General features: G+C 42.0%; 1 protein-coding gene across 4 annotated transcripts in view; it reads left to right on the plus strand.

Moving 5' to 3' along the window:
* Positions 1–20,322, plus strand: part of MAP3K20 (mitogen-activated protein kinase kinase kinase 20) — a 170,411-nt gene that overhangs the window by 124,883 nt on the left and 25,206 nt on the right. For 3 of the 4 annotated variants that reach the window (XM_059054546.2, XM_059054543.2, XM_059054544.2), the window contains exon 12: positions 1,219–6,848. In XM_059054546.2, coding sequence (XP_058910529.1) covers positions 1,219–1,602 — 384 coding nt within the window. In that variant the 3' untranslated portion in view covers positions 1,603–6,848. Of the gene's footprint in view, positions 1–1,218; positions 6,849–9,416; positions 9,462–11,277; positions 11,309–11,404; positions 11,545–15,541; positions 15,605–16,575; positions 16,669–20,322 lie in introns of those variants that run through there. The other variant, XM_059054547.2, reaches the window with a different exon arrangement.

Raw genomic sequence — 20,322 nt, forward strand, 5'->3', positions numbered from 1 at the left:
CTGTTTCCGGTGTTAAAGGATCTAAAACAATTTCTTTCTTCCATGTAACTTCTGCTTTTTAGTTGAATTATATGAAGTTCTGATTGAACTAATAACTGTAGAGGTCTTTTCCTAATGGAGTTAAGATAGTTTTTTTTTAAAAAAACTTGATTCTAACTTTAATTTAAAAATTAGGAAATTGGTCCTAAAAAGTACCTTTACATGCAGAATATGAAGGTCATCCCAGAGTTATATTACTTTTTTACCCTTATTTAAACAGCATCAAAATATAAGCCTTAATTTGCTTCTTTCTCAAAGGAAGAGGCAGTAACGCTTTGAGATCCTAACAGTTTTACCCCTGAAATGAACAACATTTATGAAAATAGTTTGGCTGTTTAAAATAATTATTAAGATTAAGATTGAAAATAAATGTCTGTATCCACTCTGAGAAGAATTCCTAGAAAAAAATTCTGCTAAAAGAAGGAAACTTGTAGAGAATAGAGACAAAGGTAACAATCTAAATTAATACTCGTTTCCTTTCCTCCCAGTTTTCACATGTATTTACATACTTGTTTATAACTTAAATGTTAGAGACAATCTAGAATTTGTTTACAAGTGAATTATTTCATAAATTGGATAACAAGTATTATATCTGGTTGTAATAAATAATAAAGGGAGACAAGTGAATTCTAGACTGTTTATTAGTTTATAGATTACTTAATCTAGCTAAAAAGGTAGCTAATGACCCAAATCTCCCAATTGACTGCTAAACTGTTTTTATGGTTCCTCTAAGCTTTTCTTCTTTGGTCCAAGGTTTCTTGTTTATTATTTTTAACTCGAGATTTAATCTCTACTTAATTTCTCTTTTACTATAATAGTTAACTAAATGTTTCCATATGAAAGTCAAATTGGGAAAAATTGAGAGAAATTCTAAAAACTACTTTGTTTTAAGGAAAATGAGGGCTTAAAACTTACAACTTCCTTCCTATTTGAGATTTGGCTTGCTGTGGTGCTTTGCAAACCTTTGGTTGTGATTTACTCTGTCATTTATAAATTATGGTAAACACGCTGGAGCCAAACCTGCCATTAAATAAATTCTCAAATAATCCCTTACATTCATTTATTTCACTAATCATTTACCTTCTGTGCAGCACCCACTAATTTTGTGGTATCTGTTTCCTTGATATAAATTGGTCCTAATTTCTCTTTTTACTTCTGTCCTTTCTTCCCTCATGATAGCTTCTCTTGCCTCTTGCTGCAAGAATGTCTGAGGAGTCTTACTTTGAATCTAAGACAGAGGAGTCAAACAGTGCAGAGATGTCATGTCAGATCACAGCAACAAGTAACGGGGAGGGCCATGGCATGAACCAAAGTCTGCAGGCCATGATGCTGATGGGCTTTGGGGATATCTTCTCAATGAACAAAGCAGGAGCTGTGCTGCATTCTGGGATGCAGATAAACATGCAAGCCAAGCAGAATTCTTCCAAAACTACATCTAAGAGAAGGGGGAAGAAGGTCAACATGGCCCTGGGGTTCAGTGATTTTGACTTGTCAGAAGGTGATGATGATGGTGATGCTGACGGTGAGGAGGAGGATAATGACATGGATAACAATAGTGAATGAAAGCAGAGAGCAAAGTAATAAAATTGAAAATGTCCGGGTAAACAAAAGAAACTTGTTATCTCAGTCTGTACAAAAACCAGTAAGGAGGTAGAAAACCAAGCACTACATTTTTAGGCCAATCACATTTATATGACAGTCATTTCTTTACGATTTTACTTTTGATTTGTCTTTGCTTACAGAAAAGGGGGGAGGGGATTAAGCCAAAAAGGTCTATTCAGTGAATCAGCAAATGTGGTGCCTGATTATAGAAACTTGTGATTCTATATGTAATATAGCATTTTTTAACTAATGACATTATAGCTTTTTAAAAATGAATACATTATAGTTTGATTTGATTTATTCAGTTGCTTTAAAAAACTTACATTTTGAACAAGCACTCTTAACTCCTAATTCTTCTTTGACACTTGATTTTCTTGTAACATACGTTTTTTTCCCTTATGGCAATACACCATACTGTCAGAAATCATTGATAGTGACTATAAAATCCAACAATAAAAAAATTGAAATGAAAGGAGGTTCTTACAAATACTTCTCCAGAAATACCTAAGTGCTGAGGATTTTTAATACTTAATAGCACAACTACTGAAAGTAAAACCCAAGAGATGTTTTCAGTAGTACATTTGCAGGAGAAATACTCTAACTTGAAACCAACAGCAGATGTTGTGGCACTTTCATACCAGTGCTCGCCCTAGAAGCTTCTTAACAGCACACTGTCATCTAAGGCTTAGCTTATACTTTATACAAAGAGAAAGAGAGGGTAAGGGATCACACTTCCAGGCAGTGTGAGTGTTAATACGGGGTTAGGGGTGTATGCGTGTGTGTGTGTTTTCCAGCGGGGCATGAGAATCCTGGATTCTAAATACATGTAGAGATATTTTAAAGACGGAACTAAATATTATAAAAAGAATAGCAAAGATAAGCTGTCCTTACTTAGGCAAAAGTGCAGAATGAAGGGTCCTTTTTATAGCAGATCTAGCCTTCCAGATTTCTTTTTTTTAACCCTGACTCAGCCATGCTGGTGTTAAAGAGAAGTAAATGTAGGTGCTGCTCTGAAAACCTAGCTAGCAAGAGAGATATTCTCAGAATGTGATCACAGAATTGTCAAAGCTTGTTTAAACTATAAAACACTTTATTAAAAAACTACAAAACATTTGTAGTTATGTACATACAGAAAAGCAAATGAACAAAGAAAGACTTTTTTTTCAGTCTAAATTTGAAAGCAGTGCCGTTCATTTGACTATTAAACCAAAGTACTTTGGGTAGTTCTTTTTATGGAAGGTTTTTTTTTTTTTTTTTTTTTTAATTTTATTTTTGGCTGCATTGGGTCTTCGTTGCTGCGCCGCGGGCTTTCTCTAGTTGAGGCGAGCAGGGGCTACTCTTCATTGCGGTGCGCGGGCCTCTCACTGCAGTGGCTTCTCTCACTGTGGAGCACGGGCTCTAGGCACACGGGTTTCAGTAGCTGTGGCACGTGGGCTCAGTAGTTGTGGCTCGCGGGCTCTAGAGCGCAGGCTCAGTAGTTGGGGCACACAGGCTTAGTTGCTCCGCAGCATGTGGGATCTTCCCGGACTGGGCCACGAACCCGTGTCTCCTGCATCGGCAGGCGGACTCTCAACCACTGCACCACCAGGGAAGCCCATAGAAGGTTTAAGAAAGGATATCATCATAGATATTATCTAATGCTATTTCCAAGTATATTTGATCATAAAAAGCCTCCTGGAATTTGAAGCATGACATGCTTCCAATCCCCATTAAGGGTGGAAAAATACCACAAAACGATCAGTACTCTGTGCCAGCTTTATTTAGAGAAAAATTACTAATAAAATTTTCTGGGTGTGAAATGTAGACCAGTATGTATAGAATAATGATAAACTGAAGGATCTGGAGTCAGATCGTGATTCAAAATCGCTGTGCATCTTGGGCAAGTTATTTAACTTGTATGTCTGCTCACCTTTAACTTGAGAATGGTAATAGTACTTACTTAAAGGATTGTTGTGAGGATTAAATAGAATGATACATGTAAAGCATTTAACACAGTACCAGGCCAATGGTAAGCGGTCAGTTAATGTTAGCTACTGTTAACTATGTCAGTGAAAAGACACTGAAAAATAAGTGGTTTCCGTAACCTGGAAAATGAAACCATCAATTTCAAGTGGTATTTGTTGAGTAGGATGAGATGAAAGTTAAAGTGAATAGTTTTCAGGAAAGGTAAAGAGAACATCTTTAGAACGTAAGCTGTACGAGCCCATCTACTCTGTTGCCCTTTGAAGACCATGCACACGGCAAGGTTTAGCTAGTCTGAGGTGTTTGCAGGCTTTGCTACCACCCACAGACCAGGCAAACACAGAAAGAAGAGGTAAACGTTTCCCCTAGAAGATGGGTTCCCCACATCCCCAATCTGTATCCCCAGATTGTATCCCCAATCTGATACACTTCCTATGTCTATGCAAACATAGACACAGATATACACACACCACAGTATACTGCTGGTGACAAACAGGTGCAAACATAAACAGGCATCCTGTCTGCACTCAGACATGGAGGAGTCCTCCTTGTTTCAAGACGAGCCACTCAAGCAGAAGATCTTGGAGTGGAGCAGAGGGGATGGTTTTCAGCTCTTGACTTCCCAGCATGCCCTGGCGCTCTGTGGCCATGTAACCTAAAGGAGAGCCAGAGACCAGGTAGTTCACAGCCTGTCGCTGCACATCTTCCCAGACCAAGGTAAAGTCATCCATCCCACCAGTATTCATTGAGCCCCTCCTTTGCGCCCGGTACCGTTCTAGGGAACAGCTAGATGAAAATCTGCACTTGTGGAGCTTACAGGCTAGCAAGAGGAGATGGACAACAAAGAGAACAAATGCATCATGTAGTAAACATTTGATAAGTGCATGCTGGGAAACGAAGCAGGGAAGGATGAGGCCCATAGGGGAGTGTTCTGGACTTTGAAGTGTGGTCAGGAAAGGCCTTACCCATAATGGAATCTCTGTGGGCTGATTTTGGGATCTGGGCACCTTATGTAAGAGTGTAAACCTTAAAAAAAAAATAAATAAAGTATAAACCTTACCTCTCGTTTGAGAATAACCGGAAATAAATTTAGAATGTATGAAATGAGTGGGATGGACATTTTAAAAAATTTACATTAAATAAAAATGTATAATAATAATTAGATCTATTATGATTATACACAAGGTTTTGGTGCATTAATAAAAGCAGCCAAATAAGGCCAAAAGAGAAAGGTAATAACCCAGACCTAGGTTTACCATCATTCAGGTAATGTTTCTCTAGTCTCTCAACTGCTGCCATTTTCCTCACAGAAATTCCAGAGATGGTCATAGCTCAATACTCTGCCATCAAGAAACTGCAGAGATTTTGGACACCACAGAATTGATAAGCTCAGTGATTAGCTTGAAATGTTCTAACCTAAAATTGGGCTATAGATAATTACTATATGGCACTGGCTATTTTACTTTCTGTTCCAAATCAGTGTCTTTCTAGGGTTTTGAACATCCCTGAAATCTGAATCATATAAATAGAATCTTAAAGTGGTTTCACTTGATCTATGAAGATGATTTAGAAGACTTTAGACTCTATTATTAGCCTTATTAAGTTTAAAAAGAAAAATTTTTAGCCATATGCAGAATTGCTAATGAAGATGTTAATTATACAGCTTTTAATTCACTTTTCAGATCAGTTTTTTGTTGTTGTTGTTTTTGTTTTTGAACATCTTTATTGGAGTATAATTGCTTTACAATGGTGTGTTAGTTTCTGCTGTGTAACAAAGTGAATACATATACATATACATATACCCCCATATCCCCTCCCTCTTGCATCTCCCTCCCACCCTCCCTATCCCACCCCTCTAGGTGGACACAGAGCACCAAGCTGATCTCCCTGTGCTATGCGGCTGCTTCCCACTAGCTATCTATTTTACATTTGGTAGTGTATATATGTCCATGCCACTCTCTCACATTGTTCCAGCTTATCCTTCCCCCTCCCTGTGTCCTCAAGTCCTTTACATCTGCGTCTTTATTCCTGTCCTGCCCCCCAGGTTCTTCAGAACCTTTTTTTTTTTTTTTTTTTTTTAGATTCCATATATATGTGTTAGCATACAGTATTTGTTTTTCTCTTTCTGACTTACTTCACTCTGTATGACACACTCTAGGTCCATCCACCTCACTACAAATAACTCAATTTTGTTTCTTTTTATTAGCCAGTGATTTTTCATATGCATTAGATTTGTTAGACTTTAACACCAGCTGGGGAATTCAAACTTGATCCCCATGAAAATCAAGGAATTGGGGTGGGAGAAGGTTTGGGAGAGATCTAAAACGATTTCTCATGGCACTACGATGTACACAACTTTGTTTTTCAGAGGTTTCATTGGAGTGGTAAGAATTTCATGAAAGATAATTTTAAAACTTACTCTGAGTTAAATCTTGATCCTTGTTTTTGATACACTAGACTTGCTGCCTTTTGAAACTAGCAATCTACTATACCGCATACATAATAAAGCATAATTTTTCTATAATCAGGTACCTTTTGCTGCTTTGGGGTAAGTCTGTTCTCCTGTTTAGATGTTAAGCATTTCCAGAGAGAAGAATCTGTTCTGTTCTTTTGATTGTAACATAGCCTGATAGCTGTAGATGCAGCCTCTCTGATGAGAAATGAGCGTCTACCAGGATATCTGGAGGACTAGCTATGTTTCCTCAGACTCCAGCTTAGTTTGCACTCTATTGCTTGTGAGGAGCTTTCTGGCATGTGATTATTTACTTCAGAGCTAGAGTTTCAGGCACCTACATGAACTATTTTATATTGTGTGCAGAATAATAGATCTTTTAATGTCAGATACAATACACTGCACATATTGCTTTTGCACTGTTTTAAACTTTTTGTACTAAATGATAGAAAATATTTATATTCTTTGAGTGTGAGCTTTGAATAGATGGCATTATCACCTTATTGGTTTTTTTTTAACAAAACGTTTTTCTCAATTATTCTATCGCAATGTTATTCTGAGCAAGTCCTATGCCAAAATCTTGTATCATGTTTGTATGGAAGATTAAATTTTACTCTTGTGTGGTAAGACTACTCAGTTATTGACTTCATCGTTGGAATTTGATATTCCAACACAAAGTCCACAATGTATTCAGAAATCCAAGTCGGTGTCATACATTTCGTTTTGATGTGAACTTTTCTTTGCTTTCCTTTGTTTTAAGACTCCATTTTGCAATAAACGTTTTGACAGTAAATCCCTTTGTTATGTGTTATTGTGTATATCAGAGCTTTGTTAGATTGGATTCCCAACATCCTTTGAAGGAATCATTATCACACGCATGCCCATGAGTGTGAGCTTCTCTCCTGAAATCAATTGGAGTGTAAATAATGAATTTGTAAAGTGATGGGGCAGTCACAAGGTGGATTTTTTTTTTATATATACCCAAAGAGAGACAGAAAAGCTTAGAACTCACCCTATAGCAGATACACTGATATGTTAACAAGGTACAGGAGACATAGAGGAAATAAGAAGCCACTCTGTGGCTGGAGATATTAACTCTTCTCCCCTGTTCTGCCAAATTCAATCCGTCTTGAAGCAGTGCCTGTCTCCAGCCTTCCTCTCACTAATCTTTGCAAGCAGCATGCAAGAATCCTGCCGGAGCAAGTCTCACACTGAATCCAGTGCCTTTCCCTTGGCGTCATCTTGGTGAGCCATCCTCAGAGTACAAGTGAACTCTTCTCCTCTCCTTCTGACATGAAAACCAAAGATGTTGGTTTTGATTCGTTGTTTCCTTTACAACCTTTATTCAAGAAATACTTATCAATTTTGTTCAGCACAACATTTGGGAATTATATACAAATCAAAACATTCCATACACCCTCACTTCTTCTAAAAGCCAGCCTTGATGCAGCCTTAAACGGTTCTGTAAAGCAGTCTTGTTTCTTAAACTAATCAAACAAGTTCCTTATTTCACATTTGATTCTGTGATGGGAAAAGCGAATGACGTTTCTGCAGCTGTATCCAGCTGCCCCGTGAAGAAATAAAAACTTGTCATGTATTTTCTTTGATCGAGTTCAGTTTTAGATCCTATTTCTCAAGTCACTTTCGTTTCTGCATTATTAAAGCAGGTGAGTGCATGTGACTACAAACACCAGGCATTTCAGAGGAGGGAAGGGGCAGTCCTGTGGGAATCGCAGCACATGAGGGTAGGGGAGTACATATACAGTGGTAGCGATTTATACCCTTGCAACTTATCTGTGCGTCTCAAACTCTATACATTCAGTTTTATTGTAACTAGTGTGTTTTTTAAATAATTCTGCCTGGCCCCCTAGAGTTGGCCGCAGTTCCCCTTTATCCTTGGACATGCGTACACTGTATCTGGAGCTCCCGTTGGGCAAACGTGCCGTGCCCATCCTTCCTTCCTGTCCCGCCTCCACCACTGCCAGTGTCTTGCCTTGTTGCTTCTCACCAGGAGTCACCTCTCTTCTAGCCCTGCTGTGCCAGCTCAAGCCACTATGCCTTCCATCCCCCATGTTAGTCTATGAAACCCTCCCTTTTCCGTGGTATAGCCATAGACATTGAACTCCATACCAGAGAATTTAGCATCATAGTAAATGCACCCTTCAGTTTTACTCATTCAACAAACTGTTCAACAAAAATTTACCAGGTATTGTGTGCCAGACACTCTGCTGGGCACTGAGGAAACTAAAATGAAGGTGGCCTTGAACTCCTCCCAAGGTATAATCCATACCTATTTTACCCCCCCCCCCCTTAAATTAAAAGCTCCTTGAAGGCAGGGGCATACCTCTCCTAGCAAGGTTTTGAGCATGTGAATTTAAAATACCTGCAGATTAGAAGGATTAACTCACCCACCTTCTGATTTTTACGCTAATGGTAAAAGTAACCAAATCTAACTTCTTTTTTTTTCAACTCACCCGCACAAAAAATGCTATTTGTAACGGGTTGAAAGACACTTTGCCGTGTTGCCTCATGAGCAATCCAACCATGTTGGCAAGTTAAGTTGGTTAAAACTAATGGCTATAGCAAACTAATTCAAATCACAAGACACAGATTTTCTTCCCGTTACATAGGTATTTATTTAGTCTGTGGCCATGGAACATATATTGAAGCGAGTAGCCCTTTGGCTCTGAAAATGGGCAGGAGTCCTCTTGCAAAGTTGTCGTTCGTGTTTGTATACTTGTCAGGGAGGGAGGTTAGTTTAGTTTAGTTTTAGTTAGAGCAACTCTGCAACCTGGGTTCCTTAGGACGGCTCCAATTTTACGTGTCCTTCTAATATTTGGTTTTAAAAATATAGTGCAACTGAGACATTTAGTTAAACACTTAGAAATTCCCCTCTAAAAATAAGCATGTAAAACATCTGGTTACCAAGTGGTTGCTTTGGAATTTTCATTAATGATCAAACGATCTTCGTGTTGTCTGAGAATTCCGAAGACGGCTCTGGTATCTGACAAACGTCAGAAATTCCTTGACTGCCAAGGCCTTCTTGTGGGAGGTAAAACTACTCTCAGTGTGCTAAGTACAAAGAGCGGAAAATCCCAAGATGTGCAGAGTCCCATTGTCACGGTTCACCAAGCACAATGAATTGTTACTGAGAGGTCGATTGGCTTCTGTGGGCAACATCGTTGGAACCCTGAGAATTTCCTTAACAGTTGGGAAAACTGGTTTCCATCCAATGCCACCTGCAGGAGGCACCAAGCCAGAGCAGCAGCCCAGAGCCAAAATACTGAAAAGTGGGGATAAACCAAAAAGACAGTGATAATATTCCTTCTTTTTTTCCATTTCATTCATATTTCCCATGCAGCTGCTGCCTTCCTTTGAGATTGGTGCTTGGACAGAAGAGGACGTGGTAAGCGGCTTCTTTTAATGCCTCATTTAACCTGGGCAGGTAGTTCATATATTTGTCCACAAGTTAAAAATACAGGGAGAGGGGTTTGGGCCTTAGGAAAGTGTTAAGTAGGAGAAGTTGACAAATTCCCTGTCTTTCTATTTTTAATGCAGTAATGATTTAAAATAAGGCCTCGAGCAAAGCAAGTATCTCTTCAAATCTTACAAGAGGATTCCACCTCCCTATTTGCTCTGAAAGGTATTCCAGAATACAGTAATGAGTACCAGTTAAAGGGGGGATCCAGGATACTAAATGAACATACTTGGAAAAAAATTCATCTTCAGTTTTCCCAAAAGACCAGGGATGCACTTGAACCATGGTGGGGAAAGAACCGGTAAAGGCAGTGCCTTAGCCCTGTTCATTTTACCATCTTTACTCTGACCTTCCCAAGAAGGAATAGACCCGAGCTCCCAGACATTCCTTGAAGCGGGAGCTGGAGAAAGCCCCATGTTTGGGGCCTCCCCCAAACATGTGAACAGACTAGCTAAGTCCAAAGGAAATACGACACCCTACAGTCTGGGTAGAGACCCTGAGGAACAATCCTGCTTAGCCTGTTATATCTCTGTATCTGTTTCCTTAAGTGAAAAACAGGTCCAAGAATTCTTGGTCAGAGACCTCAGGGGTTTATGCCTGTCCAGGTCCATTTTATAAGTTCAAGGTTCATTAAATGAAAAAGGAAAAAAAAAAAAAAAAAAGCTTGTATGCCAGCCTCAGCAGGCCCACACCCCAGGAAATAGACTAGGTACCCCAAAGTCAAACTCATTATTAGAAACTCCTGGGCAGGTCTCTGGAAGGTTTACCAGACTCAACTCGTTTCTGGGCCAGGGCATATCCTCCCAGCCCTTGGTCTTCTGGTGAAGTAATACTGCTTTCAGATAAGCTAATCTCTGTGGCTCCTGCAGGGGAAGTACGCTGGCACCAGTTGCCTCTATTTCCCATTCCCTGAGTCCTGGTGATTCTAACTTTCCTGCCAGCCCTGCTTAACAAGGACAGAGGACTTAGGTTCGCCTCTTCACTGGGCTGGATATAATCCCTTTATCCCCAGCTGCAAAGTTGGCCCTTCTCATTTGAGAAGAAATGTTTTAAAAGGCACTGAGTTCTAAAAGCTATTTTTAGTCTTTGCTCTGAGGTTGAGTGGTTTTCAAACCATTTAAATAAAATTCCAGGGTCAAGGGCTCCCTAGAGAATTCGTGGGCCTGCGTGTGGCCCCCCATTCTGTCTCCCTTCACCTGGATAGTGTGAGAGGCTACGGTAAACACACACCAAGGGAAATTCAAGAACTGAGGTTGCTGGGTCCAACCTCATTCTGTGTAGGAAGCTCCACACTTTAACTTGTCTTGGGCCACAAAGCTACTTCATGACCAGGTCTAGAACAGAGGACGCATTTTATCCATCTTTCTGTCCACTACCGTGTGGTCCCTCTTACTCATACAATTCCTGGGTAAACCAGTGCCCTTCAACAACCCAGGGGACCACTGGCACATGAATGGAAAAAGCATTATAAGTAAGAATCTTCTTGAAAGGATTTTTAAATATCTTTCAAATAAGGAGGAAAACCAATGGTCCTTCAAGGGTCCAAGACCCCCAAAGGGAGGATGTCTCCAATTTGAAACCTTGAAGTTTTAAAACAGTAAAGAGAAAGTCTTCTGTTTTCCCTTTGTGGTTGAGCAAGAATTAAAGGTACTTTAATCCATTGAAAAACTATGTGTTTTACTGTTAAGTCTGGCCACCGACCATGAATGAATCTTCAAAACCATATATGTCCTCTCTTCCACAGTATTTTTGGGTTCAGCAGCTCGTCAGAAAAGGCAAGTGGAAAAACTTTCCTTCTTAATTCATGGAGTTAACTTTGCTTGGGATGTGATTGAGTCTAATTTTATTCTGTCTTCTATCACTCCCTTCAGGTGACACTTCAGAGGAGATGAGCGTGTATGCGAACTTGTTTAAGGAAAACAACATTACAGGAAAGCGACTGCTTCTTCTCGAGGAAGAAGACTTGAAAGACATGGGCATCGTCTCCAAGGGGCATATCATCCATTTAAAGGTACCTCAGAAAGGGAGAACATTCAGTCAGCAAATCTTTATTGAGCTCCTACTGTGGAGCAGGTCGTGTGTCATGTTAGAGGCTGAGCTGGTGGTCACAGTATGGAAATGCTTCATACCAGCTGATCATTAGCTGCTGCCCCCATGGGACCCCTACTCCCTCTTCATAATCCCAGAACAAAGAGTTAATACCTGGCCCAGCAGAAGTCACATGGATACACCTGCATAGCACCCCCGTGCCCTCAGGAAGTCTCTAGTCTAGTGGAGAAGACAGTCATTAATCATGTAAAAATGGTAACGTGGCAGCTGTAAGAAGTGCCACAAAGGAGAGCTGAGGTTGGGCTGAGGGAAGGCTTCTGTGCAGAAGTTATGATGGAGTTGAGAGCCGAAGGGCCAGGAGGTGTAAGCGGGTGAAGGGTGTGGCGAGGAGGTGTTCTGGCGGGAGGGCTCTGCCTGTGGAGAGGCCTCAGTGTGGGAAGAAGCGTCATGTGGCACTAAGGCCGTGTGCGCCTGCAGAGCTGCCAGCCCACCCAGCAATAGCAGGAGGCAACTTGCTTTGAGGCCAGAGAGGCTGGATATCCATTAGGGACCCCTAACGATGCCAGAACGTGTCCATGGACTGAGTGAAGCCTGAGCCACCATGGCACCTAAAACCATGGGAATGTGTGTTCAGTCTGCAATCTTCCGAATTTTACCCAGGACACCACCTCATGTGTACTCTTACCCCTCATTTTCTCAGGAAATCCTAACATTTCCCCCCAGAACTTCAGTCTTGAAAGCTTTCTTTTCTTTTTTTCTTAATAAATCTATTTATTTATCTATTTGGCCGCGCTGGGTCTTTGTTGCTGCGCGCAGGCTTTCTCTAGTTGCCGTGAGCAGGGGCTACTCTTCGTTGCCAGGCGCGGGCTTCTCATTGCGGTGGCTTCTCTTGTTGCTGGGCACGGGCTCTAGGCACGCGGGCTTCAGTAGTTGTGACACATGGGCTCAGTCATTGTGGCGCATGGGCTTAGTTGCTCCGCGGCATGTGGGATCTTCCCAGACCAGGGCTCGAACCTGTGTCCCCTGCATTGGCAGGTGGATTCTTAACTACTGTGCCACCAGGGAAGTCCCTTGAACACTTTCAAAGCTAAACCTCTGTTTTTGTTGTTGTTGCTTTTTTTGTAGTTTAGCAACCAGTTCTGTATTTTTGTTTCTTTGTTTTGTTTTGCTTTTTAGTTACTCAAACCAAATAACACTTGCTGGCGTCTGGGTGCACCTTGTTATTATTCAGAGGTCTGTTTCAAGAGAGATCTTACAATGAAATCGAGTTTACGCCCCAAACCTCCTCAACCCCAGTGTGGGTAGATGGAAGGGTGGGCACAGGTTAGAAAGAAGAGAAATAGAATAAAGAAGGAAATGTAGGGACTTCACTGGTGGGTCCAGTGGGTAAGACTCCGTGCTCCCCATGCAGGGGGCCCGGGTTCGATCCCTGGTCGGGGAACTAGATCCCGCATGCATGCCGCCAACTATCAGTCCGCAGGCTGCAACTAAGACCCGGCGTGGCGAAAATAAATAGATAAATAAAATAAATATTTTTTTTTTTAAAAAGGGAAGGAAATGTAGAAAAAGCAACTTCTTATCCAAATCCATATCTTGACAAAGGCTCTACCAACTTGCCAACAACTTTCCCCTTTGCCTCAGTTGGAGCTCCTGATACCAGGCTTTTTCAGGGAAATCCTCCCTTAGGTCCAAAGAGAACACATCCACTTCTGTCCTATGGGCCCTGGATCCACATAAGGAACATCCTTACAGCCCCTCAGCACCCTTTAGATGATGGCTTAGCCTTAACCTACCACCTGCTCCGTCTCACAAGATGGGCAGGAAACCTCATGCATAAATATACATCTTAAATGATGGCAAATAATTTAATCTCAACCTCCAGCTGTGGGCAAATCCATCCTGAAAAGCAACGCTGGCTTAGATGGGCTACAGTAGGAAAAATTCTTTTCTCTGGTACAGAGAAGTTTCAGGGTTCAAAGAGAGAGATTTGGTAAATCTTGTCCCATTTAGCAGATACCAAAAAGATGCCCCCAACTCCCCTTCCCCTCTCCTGCCTTTGAAATAGGACTCGTTCCTTAAGGAGCAGTCAGGAGGAAAAGGGGTGGCGAGTTGTGATAGCTCCTCAGCAGCCTCGGTGATTTAAATATCCCCAGACCCAGCCTAGGACAGTCTAAGTGCCCCTCTGTGCCGGTTGGTATCATTAGAGCAAGCAATGTCCAAACTTACTGATAATGGTTCAGCAAATCCAGTGGATGCCTACTCATGCAGTCCTGGGCCTGTGAAGAAACAAAGAATCCTGCCCTTAAGGAATTTACATCCCAGAAAAAAACATGTATATACAACTTCTCTTAATTCAGAGTCTTGGCATTGGGGAGCGGAGTGTCTGTCCTGAGCTCCAAAGGAGGGACGTAGCCAGCATCTGCGGGGACCAGAGACTCCCTCCTGGAAGAGTCTGTGTGTGTGTACAGAAAGACAGTCAGTCCCTGGGGGTGGGGGGGTCTCAAAAGTCAGGAGTGCGGGCCCTCCACCTCTGCCAAAGCCAGGGCCCTATTACAGTAGCCACCCCAGGGGTGGGCAGGGGTCGGGGGGCTCAGCCCACAGGTGACACTCTCTTAAACTCAGCTGGGTCCTGGGTACTTCTGACAAATAAGCTTACATGAGAGGGAAAGAGCAAGGGGAAAGGGTCATGGGGCAACGAGGATAAAGAATCCTTCAAGCTATGGGCCATTCGGGATGGGACGCTGCAAGGGGACCTCCAGACTGGAAGAGCCTGCCTGGTCCTTGTCACAGTACTTCACATGCACACACACACACCCATCCTGAGGGTGAGAAAGTGCCCTCCATTCTCTGCTGTCTCACTGAGGAAGGCAGGGCATTGTTGTACACCTTCTCAACGAGTGAGTCTCTCAGCCTACAGATGGTAGATTATACAACTGGAAAGTGGATGGTCTGTCCACCTGCCCTTTGCTACTTGGTTGTTCCTTTCAGCCTGTCTTGGCCCCCTCCTCACCTGAGCCTGGAAGCCCTCTGTGGAGGAGCCTTGAAGAAGGAATAGAGCCTAAAATCCAATAAGTGCTCATTATTGAATGATGTGTCAACAGCTTTCATTTCACTTTTTAAAAAAATGCATCTAATGTTTCTTACATCGGTACTTTTTTACTCTCTATGTGATATGCTCAGTTCACAGAAAAGCTGGATTATACCTGATGAGTATAAACAAGAATAATAATTTAAATTGTCCTCCTTTCCTTTAAGAGTTCTTTGTCCTCCCCTGGGGGAGGGAGCTTTGGACACAAACCCACAGAAAAGCCCTTTCAATGCAACAAACCCTTTAGATTTCAGCCCTAATGAGGAGCCTCTGGTGATATATTCACGTTCTTTGTTGTTTTTCCCACAATTCCTCGGGGTGACAACTGCATTCTGTACACTAGAATATTAACTAGTCACTACTATACTCTACTGGTTTTTGAAAAACAGTTTTATTTATTTTTTACTCTGAGATTAAACATCTTTAAAATATCTTCCTGGGCTTCCCTGGTGGCGCAGTGGTTGAGAGTCCGCCTGCCGATGCAGGGGACACGGGTTCGTGCCCCGGTCTGGGAAGATCCCACATGCTGTGGAGCGGCTGGGCCCGTGAGCCGTGGCCGCTGAGCCTGTGCGTCTGGAGTCTGTGCTCCGCAGCGGGAGAGGCCACAACAGTGAGAGGCCCGCATACCACAAAAAAAAAAAAAAAATTAAAATATCTTCCTGTTCCATTAAATAATTATAAACTACCTATAATACTTCGAACAACCAGGTTTATTCTCAATAGATGTTGGATATTAACATCCCCAAGATATTTTGTGAACTATGTAAACAAAGAATGCCTTCATATGTGCACAATAATTTTAATCCTTTCTTGGCATTATTGGATCATTAATAAAGTCACGTGGGTTTCTTGTGTTGTTTTTTTTTTACAGTCAGCCATTGAGAAGTTAACCCACGATTACCTAAACTTGTTTCACTTCCCACCACTAATTAAGGTAAGGAAGGTTTTTCTTACTGAGAATATGCTACTTTTATTGACATAAGTACCAGCCACATCCACACCTAAATTTGCCAGTGTCGGGAACCGTTGTTTGAAGTGAAATTTAATCATATCTGTCCAACAAAAGGCCCTTTGAGTGAAGCTGAGGATGTGCATAAATGGAACAGCCTTGTTCCCTGCAAGTTGAAATATTAACATTACAGTCATGATAAGAACAACACATGTCACCTTAGTGGCTAGGGGATATAAGTGCTAACATTGTAGGTGAGGACCTCTGGCCTCCCACCTGGCTCGGAAGACCTTTGTCTGACATGGAAGCCGCTGAAGGAATTCACACGCTAAGCTCTGGATTACCACTTGCATTGAGGGGTAGGAGTTTTATTGTTTGAATAACATATTCGTAGATTTAACATATTATTTTGAATATAGTCTAAAGGTATATGGCATAGTTTGTTATAAAATTAGTAGATACTTGCAAACAATATACAGAACTCTTCTCATTCACTGCCAACTCTGGTTTTCCATCTCTAAGCCCACGAAGATTCATTTGTTCCTCTGCTTGGCCCTCTATCCACAGATGCTCTAGGAACTGCATAATTCTTCTTTGGGAATAGGGTGTAAATATCTTGAGTGTTGTGAAACTCTCAAGGCGAAGTCTCTGCATCTCCAGGGACGAAGTGCATTTCTAGGGTAAAATTGCACAATGCAAGATGCATTGTGAAAAATGTAAGATGGTGACATTCAGTTTGTAGTGCATGAGACAAATCATTTGGCAAAGTTCTCAAAGGCTTAGTATGTCATTTCTCTTGCTTTTAGTAATTGGAATTTGTAGTGTAATCCAAAATAACCAAAAATTAAGCAATAGATTAGAATGGAAAAACTAGTGCTGGAAAATCATCTCTTTTATATGAGAAGTAAAAGTAAAAACACTATGTAGTATAAACAGTGCTTAGTTTTCTGTTTCAGGACTCAGTAGGTGAACCTGAAGAAAATGAGGAAAAAATAGTGAACCTTGAACTTGTTTTTGGTTTTCACTTGAAACCAGGGACTGGCCTACAGGTAAATCATATTTTAAATCCTTTGGATAAATTTCAGTCTAATTTACTCTTTTTCTCTCCTGGAACTCTGTGGTTTTATATACCCCCTACCAGCTGGTAACATGATTCTGAGTAAATTTATAGACTTTATAAAATAGAATTTAATTGAAAGGCTGCCAGCTGCCTCTGTAAGCCAATCTAGGAATCTTTCTCATTCAGCTGAAGAGCCCTGTGTGAGGCCACCCAAACCCTCAAGGAAACGCACTGCAAACCATGGTGGGCAGTGGGGAGTGTTAATGTCGGGGGCATGGACACTAGAGTAATTGTTTATGCTTCTTGGCGTCACAGTTTCCTGCTTCCAGTTTCTTTGTTTTTTGTTTGTCTGTTGTTGTTGTTATTGCGGTACGCGGGCCCCTCACCGCTGTGGCCTCTCCCGCTGCGGAGCACAGGCTCCAGACGCGCAGGCTCAGCAGCTATGGCCCACGGGCCCAGCCGCGGCATGTGGGATCTTCTCGGACCGGGGCACGAACCCGCATCCCCTGCATGAGCAGGCGGACTCCCAACCACTGCGCCACCAGGGAAGCCCAGTTTCTTTGTTTTTTAAGGGGAATCACTTTTATAATATCAAGAGTAGAACAACAGCAAGAATGGAACCGTAGGCAAAATGGAAACCCAGATTATCAGCGCTAAATGGGGTGGCAGGACATTTGACCAAATATCATTCAGTCAGTCTTCTGCTACTTTATGTTATGTTTAGAGTCTGGGCAAATTACGTGGGCTAGGTGTCATATGAATTGGAATCCTAATAGGTTTGTGTTACTTTGGATTACTATGAATAGCCAGTAATAGTGATCATGTCTATTGATTGACCACTCATGTTCCAGGCATACAGGACTCAGGTGTAGGTGCTATTTTCCTCCATTTTACAAATAAGGAGACTACGGCTCTGAAAGGCCAAGTAACTTGTCCAAGGGTTACATGGCTAGCAAGTAGCAGAAGACGAATCTGACGCAGGCCTCTCTGACCCCAGAACCAAACTCTTTACTACTCTGCATTATTGGTACCTTTCCTTTGATGCTGCAAAGAAACCTTGTAAAAACAACTCCTCACAACATGAGCCCGTTGCTCTGGGAGAGCTGGTGGGGCTCAGCTGGACAACCGGCCCTCACTAATTAAACCATGCTTACCCCAGGTCATTCCTGGAACCAGCACTTGGGAATGATTGGAAATTGTTGCAAGGGGTTAGTTTCACCAGGGGCTTCAAAAGATGCTCTTTCTAGACACTGGACAGAGTGTTTTACCTGCACCACTGCAGGTATATTGATTGATGCTCTTGCTGAATGAAAATCTTAACCTTCCTTATTTGGGCCACAGAACTTGGTTGAGTGAAAGCTGCTCTGACTCTAGGTGTCTGGTATAGGAACACTTTTCTTTTCCCTCTGTGAGTGGGTCACTGTCTATTCATTCCTGTTGTTAGAAGCAGCTACCAGAAAGGGGGGCAGGAGAGTAAGTTCCTCTCCAACAATAAGCAAGGGCCCTTCCAATCCTGAGATTCTGTAGCTGTGGGCACCCCGGGTCCATCTGATGGTAAATAAATAGCACATTTTAATTTGCCTTCTTTGGTATGCTCAACTCTATGGCACTTTATTTATGAGTACTCTGTGTTTAAACATTTTTATGGCTTGGAGGGGGTAAAAGAAGAGGGAAGAATTTTCCTGAAAAAGACTTGTCAAGAGTAATCTCAACCAAGAAAATTATTTTCAATTAACAAAGAAATGACTTGTCAACGTGGAAAACTGAAATATACATATATAGTTAGTAAAAAATCAGAAGCTATAAATGATATTGGAGACCAAATATAGTGGTCTGGTTTTGACCATGATGGTATAGACTTCTTGAGTCATTGGTTTTCCACAAGGCCTAAAGTCACTGCAACTTTCGATTATCTGCTGATCCTTGGTCACCCATGCAGAGCAATAATTTCATCCATTCACTCAGCAGAAATTTACTGAGGACATACTGTGTGTCTGGCTCAATGCTAGATGCCCAGAATGCAAAGTAAAAAAGTATAGTACTGCCCTGCAAGGAAGCCATAGTTTATGGGAAGAAATAGACAAGATCAATGAATGGTTTTAATACAGAATGATGCATTTTTTACAACCTCATGCACATCATTCAATGAAAGCACAGTGGATGAGCACTGAAAGTGATGTAGAAAGGGGTCAGAAGAGGATCTTGACATCTTCTTGGTGGAGGTGATACTTGAACTAAAATTTGAAAACCATCAGGAATTATTAGGTAGGGAGAAGACATTGAAGGCAAAAGGAACAGCATGTGCAAAAGCTCAGAAGCCAGGAAAACACAGGCAGCTCTTCTTTGGACTGATTTCTATAGGACCTCACAACTCAACTCAAGCGTTGCTCCCTCTGGGGTGACAACATGCAGCAGGTAGAATAGTGTTGGGAGCGTTAAGGCCAGAATGGTGGCTGGAGACCAGAAAAAGAACTGTTTTATGTGCTGAGCTAAGGAGTTTGAAGAGTTTTAAGCAGGGAGTAGAGAGGATTCTATTTGTGTTTTAAAAAGATCTCTCAAAAGCACAGAGAAGGATGAATTGGAAAGGGCTCGGGATAGAGTAATAAAGTCCTGCGTGGGGCAGTGCAGACAACCAGGTGAAAAGGGACAAGGAGCTGAGGCTATGCAGTGCCATGGAAGTGCCCTGTGTCCAGGGATGCTGAGACAGAACTGATCAGACCGAACTGATCAGAGAGTGTCACTAGCTGGAGTTGGGGTGATAGGGAGGAGCCAGGATGGCACCCAGTTTCTAGGGTGAGCAGCTGGATAGATGACATTATAATGCAATAGATCAAAAGTGAAACATACAATGCGGATGTAACGCCAAGGTGCTAAAAATATAAAGAAGTGACGGGAATGGGTGAGGTTAATCAGGAAAAGCTTTCTTTTCTTTTCCTTTAAATTTTTAAAAAGTTTTTGGCCACGCCACGCGGCTCTCAGGGTCGTAGTTCCCCGACCAGGGGTTGAACCTGGGCCCTGAGCAGTGAAAATGCGGAGTCCTGACCACCAGGGAATTCCCAGGAAAAGCTTTTTTGGAAGGGATGAGTTTTGAATATGAGCTCGCAGAGGCTCATGGTCGTTTGCAAATAATTTTCTGAATATAATGGGGGTTTTTTTGTTTTTGTTTTTTTTTTTTGCGGTATGCGGGCCTCTCACTGTTGTGGCCTCTCCCGTTGCAGAGCACAGGCTCCGGACGCGCAGGCCTAGCGGCCATGGCTCACGGGCTTAGTTGCTCCGCGGCATGTGGGATCTTCCCGGACCGGGGCACGAACCCGTGTCTCCTGCATCGGCAGGCGGATTCTCAACCACTGCGCCACCAGGGAAGCCCTGAATATAATGTTTTAAAACTTATGCTTAGAGAGTCCTTTCTGAAGAGCTCAAGTTATTTCATACATGTCATCTCATTTATCCCCGTTGGCATTTCTGTGAGATGCATAAGGCACATGGTATTGTCATCCTTGATTAGAGAAAGTGTGTTACCAGCCTAGGGTAAGAGGATGGAGCTGAGACCAGAAATTACATCTTCATCATCACTTATATATTAAACATGTGCTAAGCTCTAATACCTGGCCCAAGATATTTAAGCCATCTGGAAACTTCTACA

Source organism: Kogia breviceps, chromosome 2 (assembly GCF_026419965.1).
Source record: "Kogia breviceps isolate mKogBre1 chromosome 2, mKogBre1 haplotype 1, whole genome shotgun sequence".
Classification (NCBI taxonomy): Eukaryota; Metazoa; Chordata; class Mammalia; order Artiodactyla; family Physeteridae; genus Kogia; species Kogia breviceps.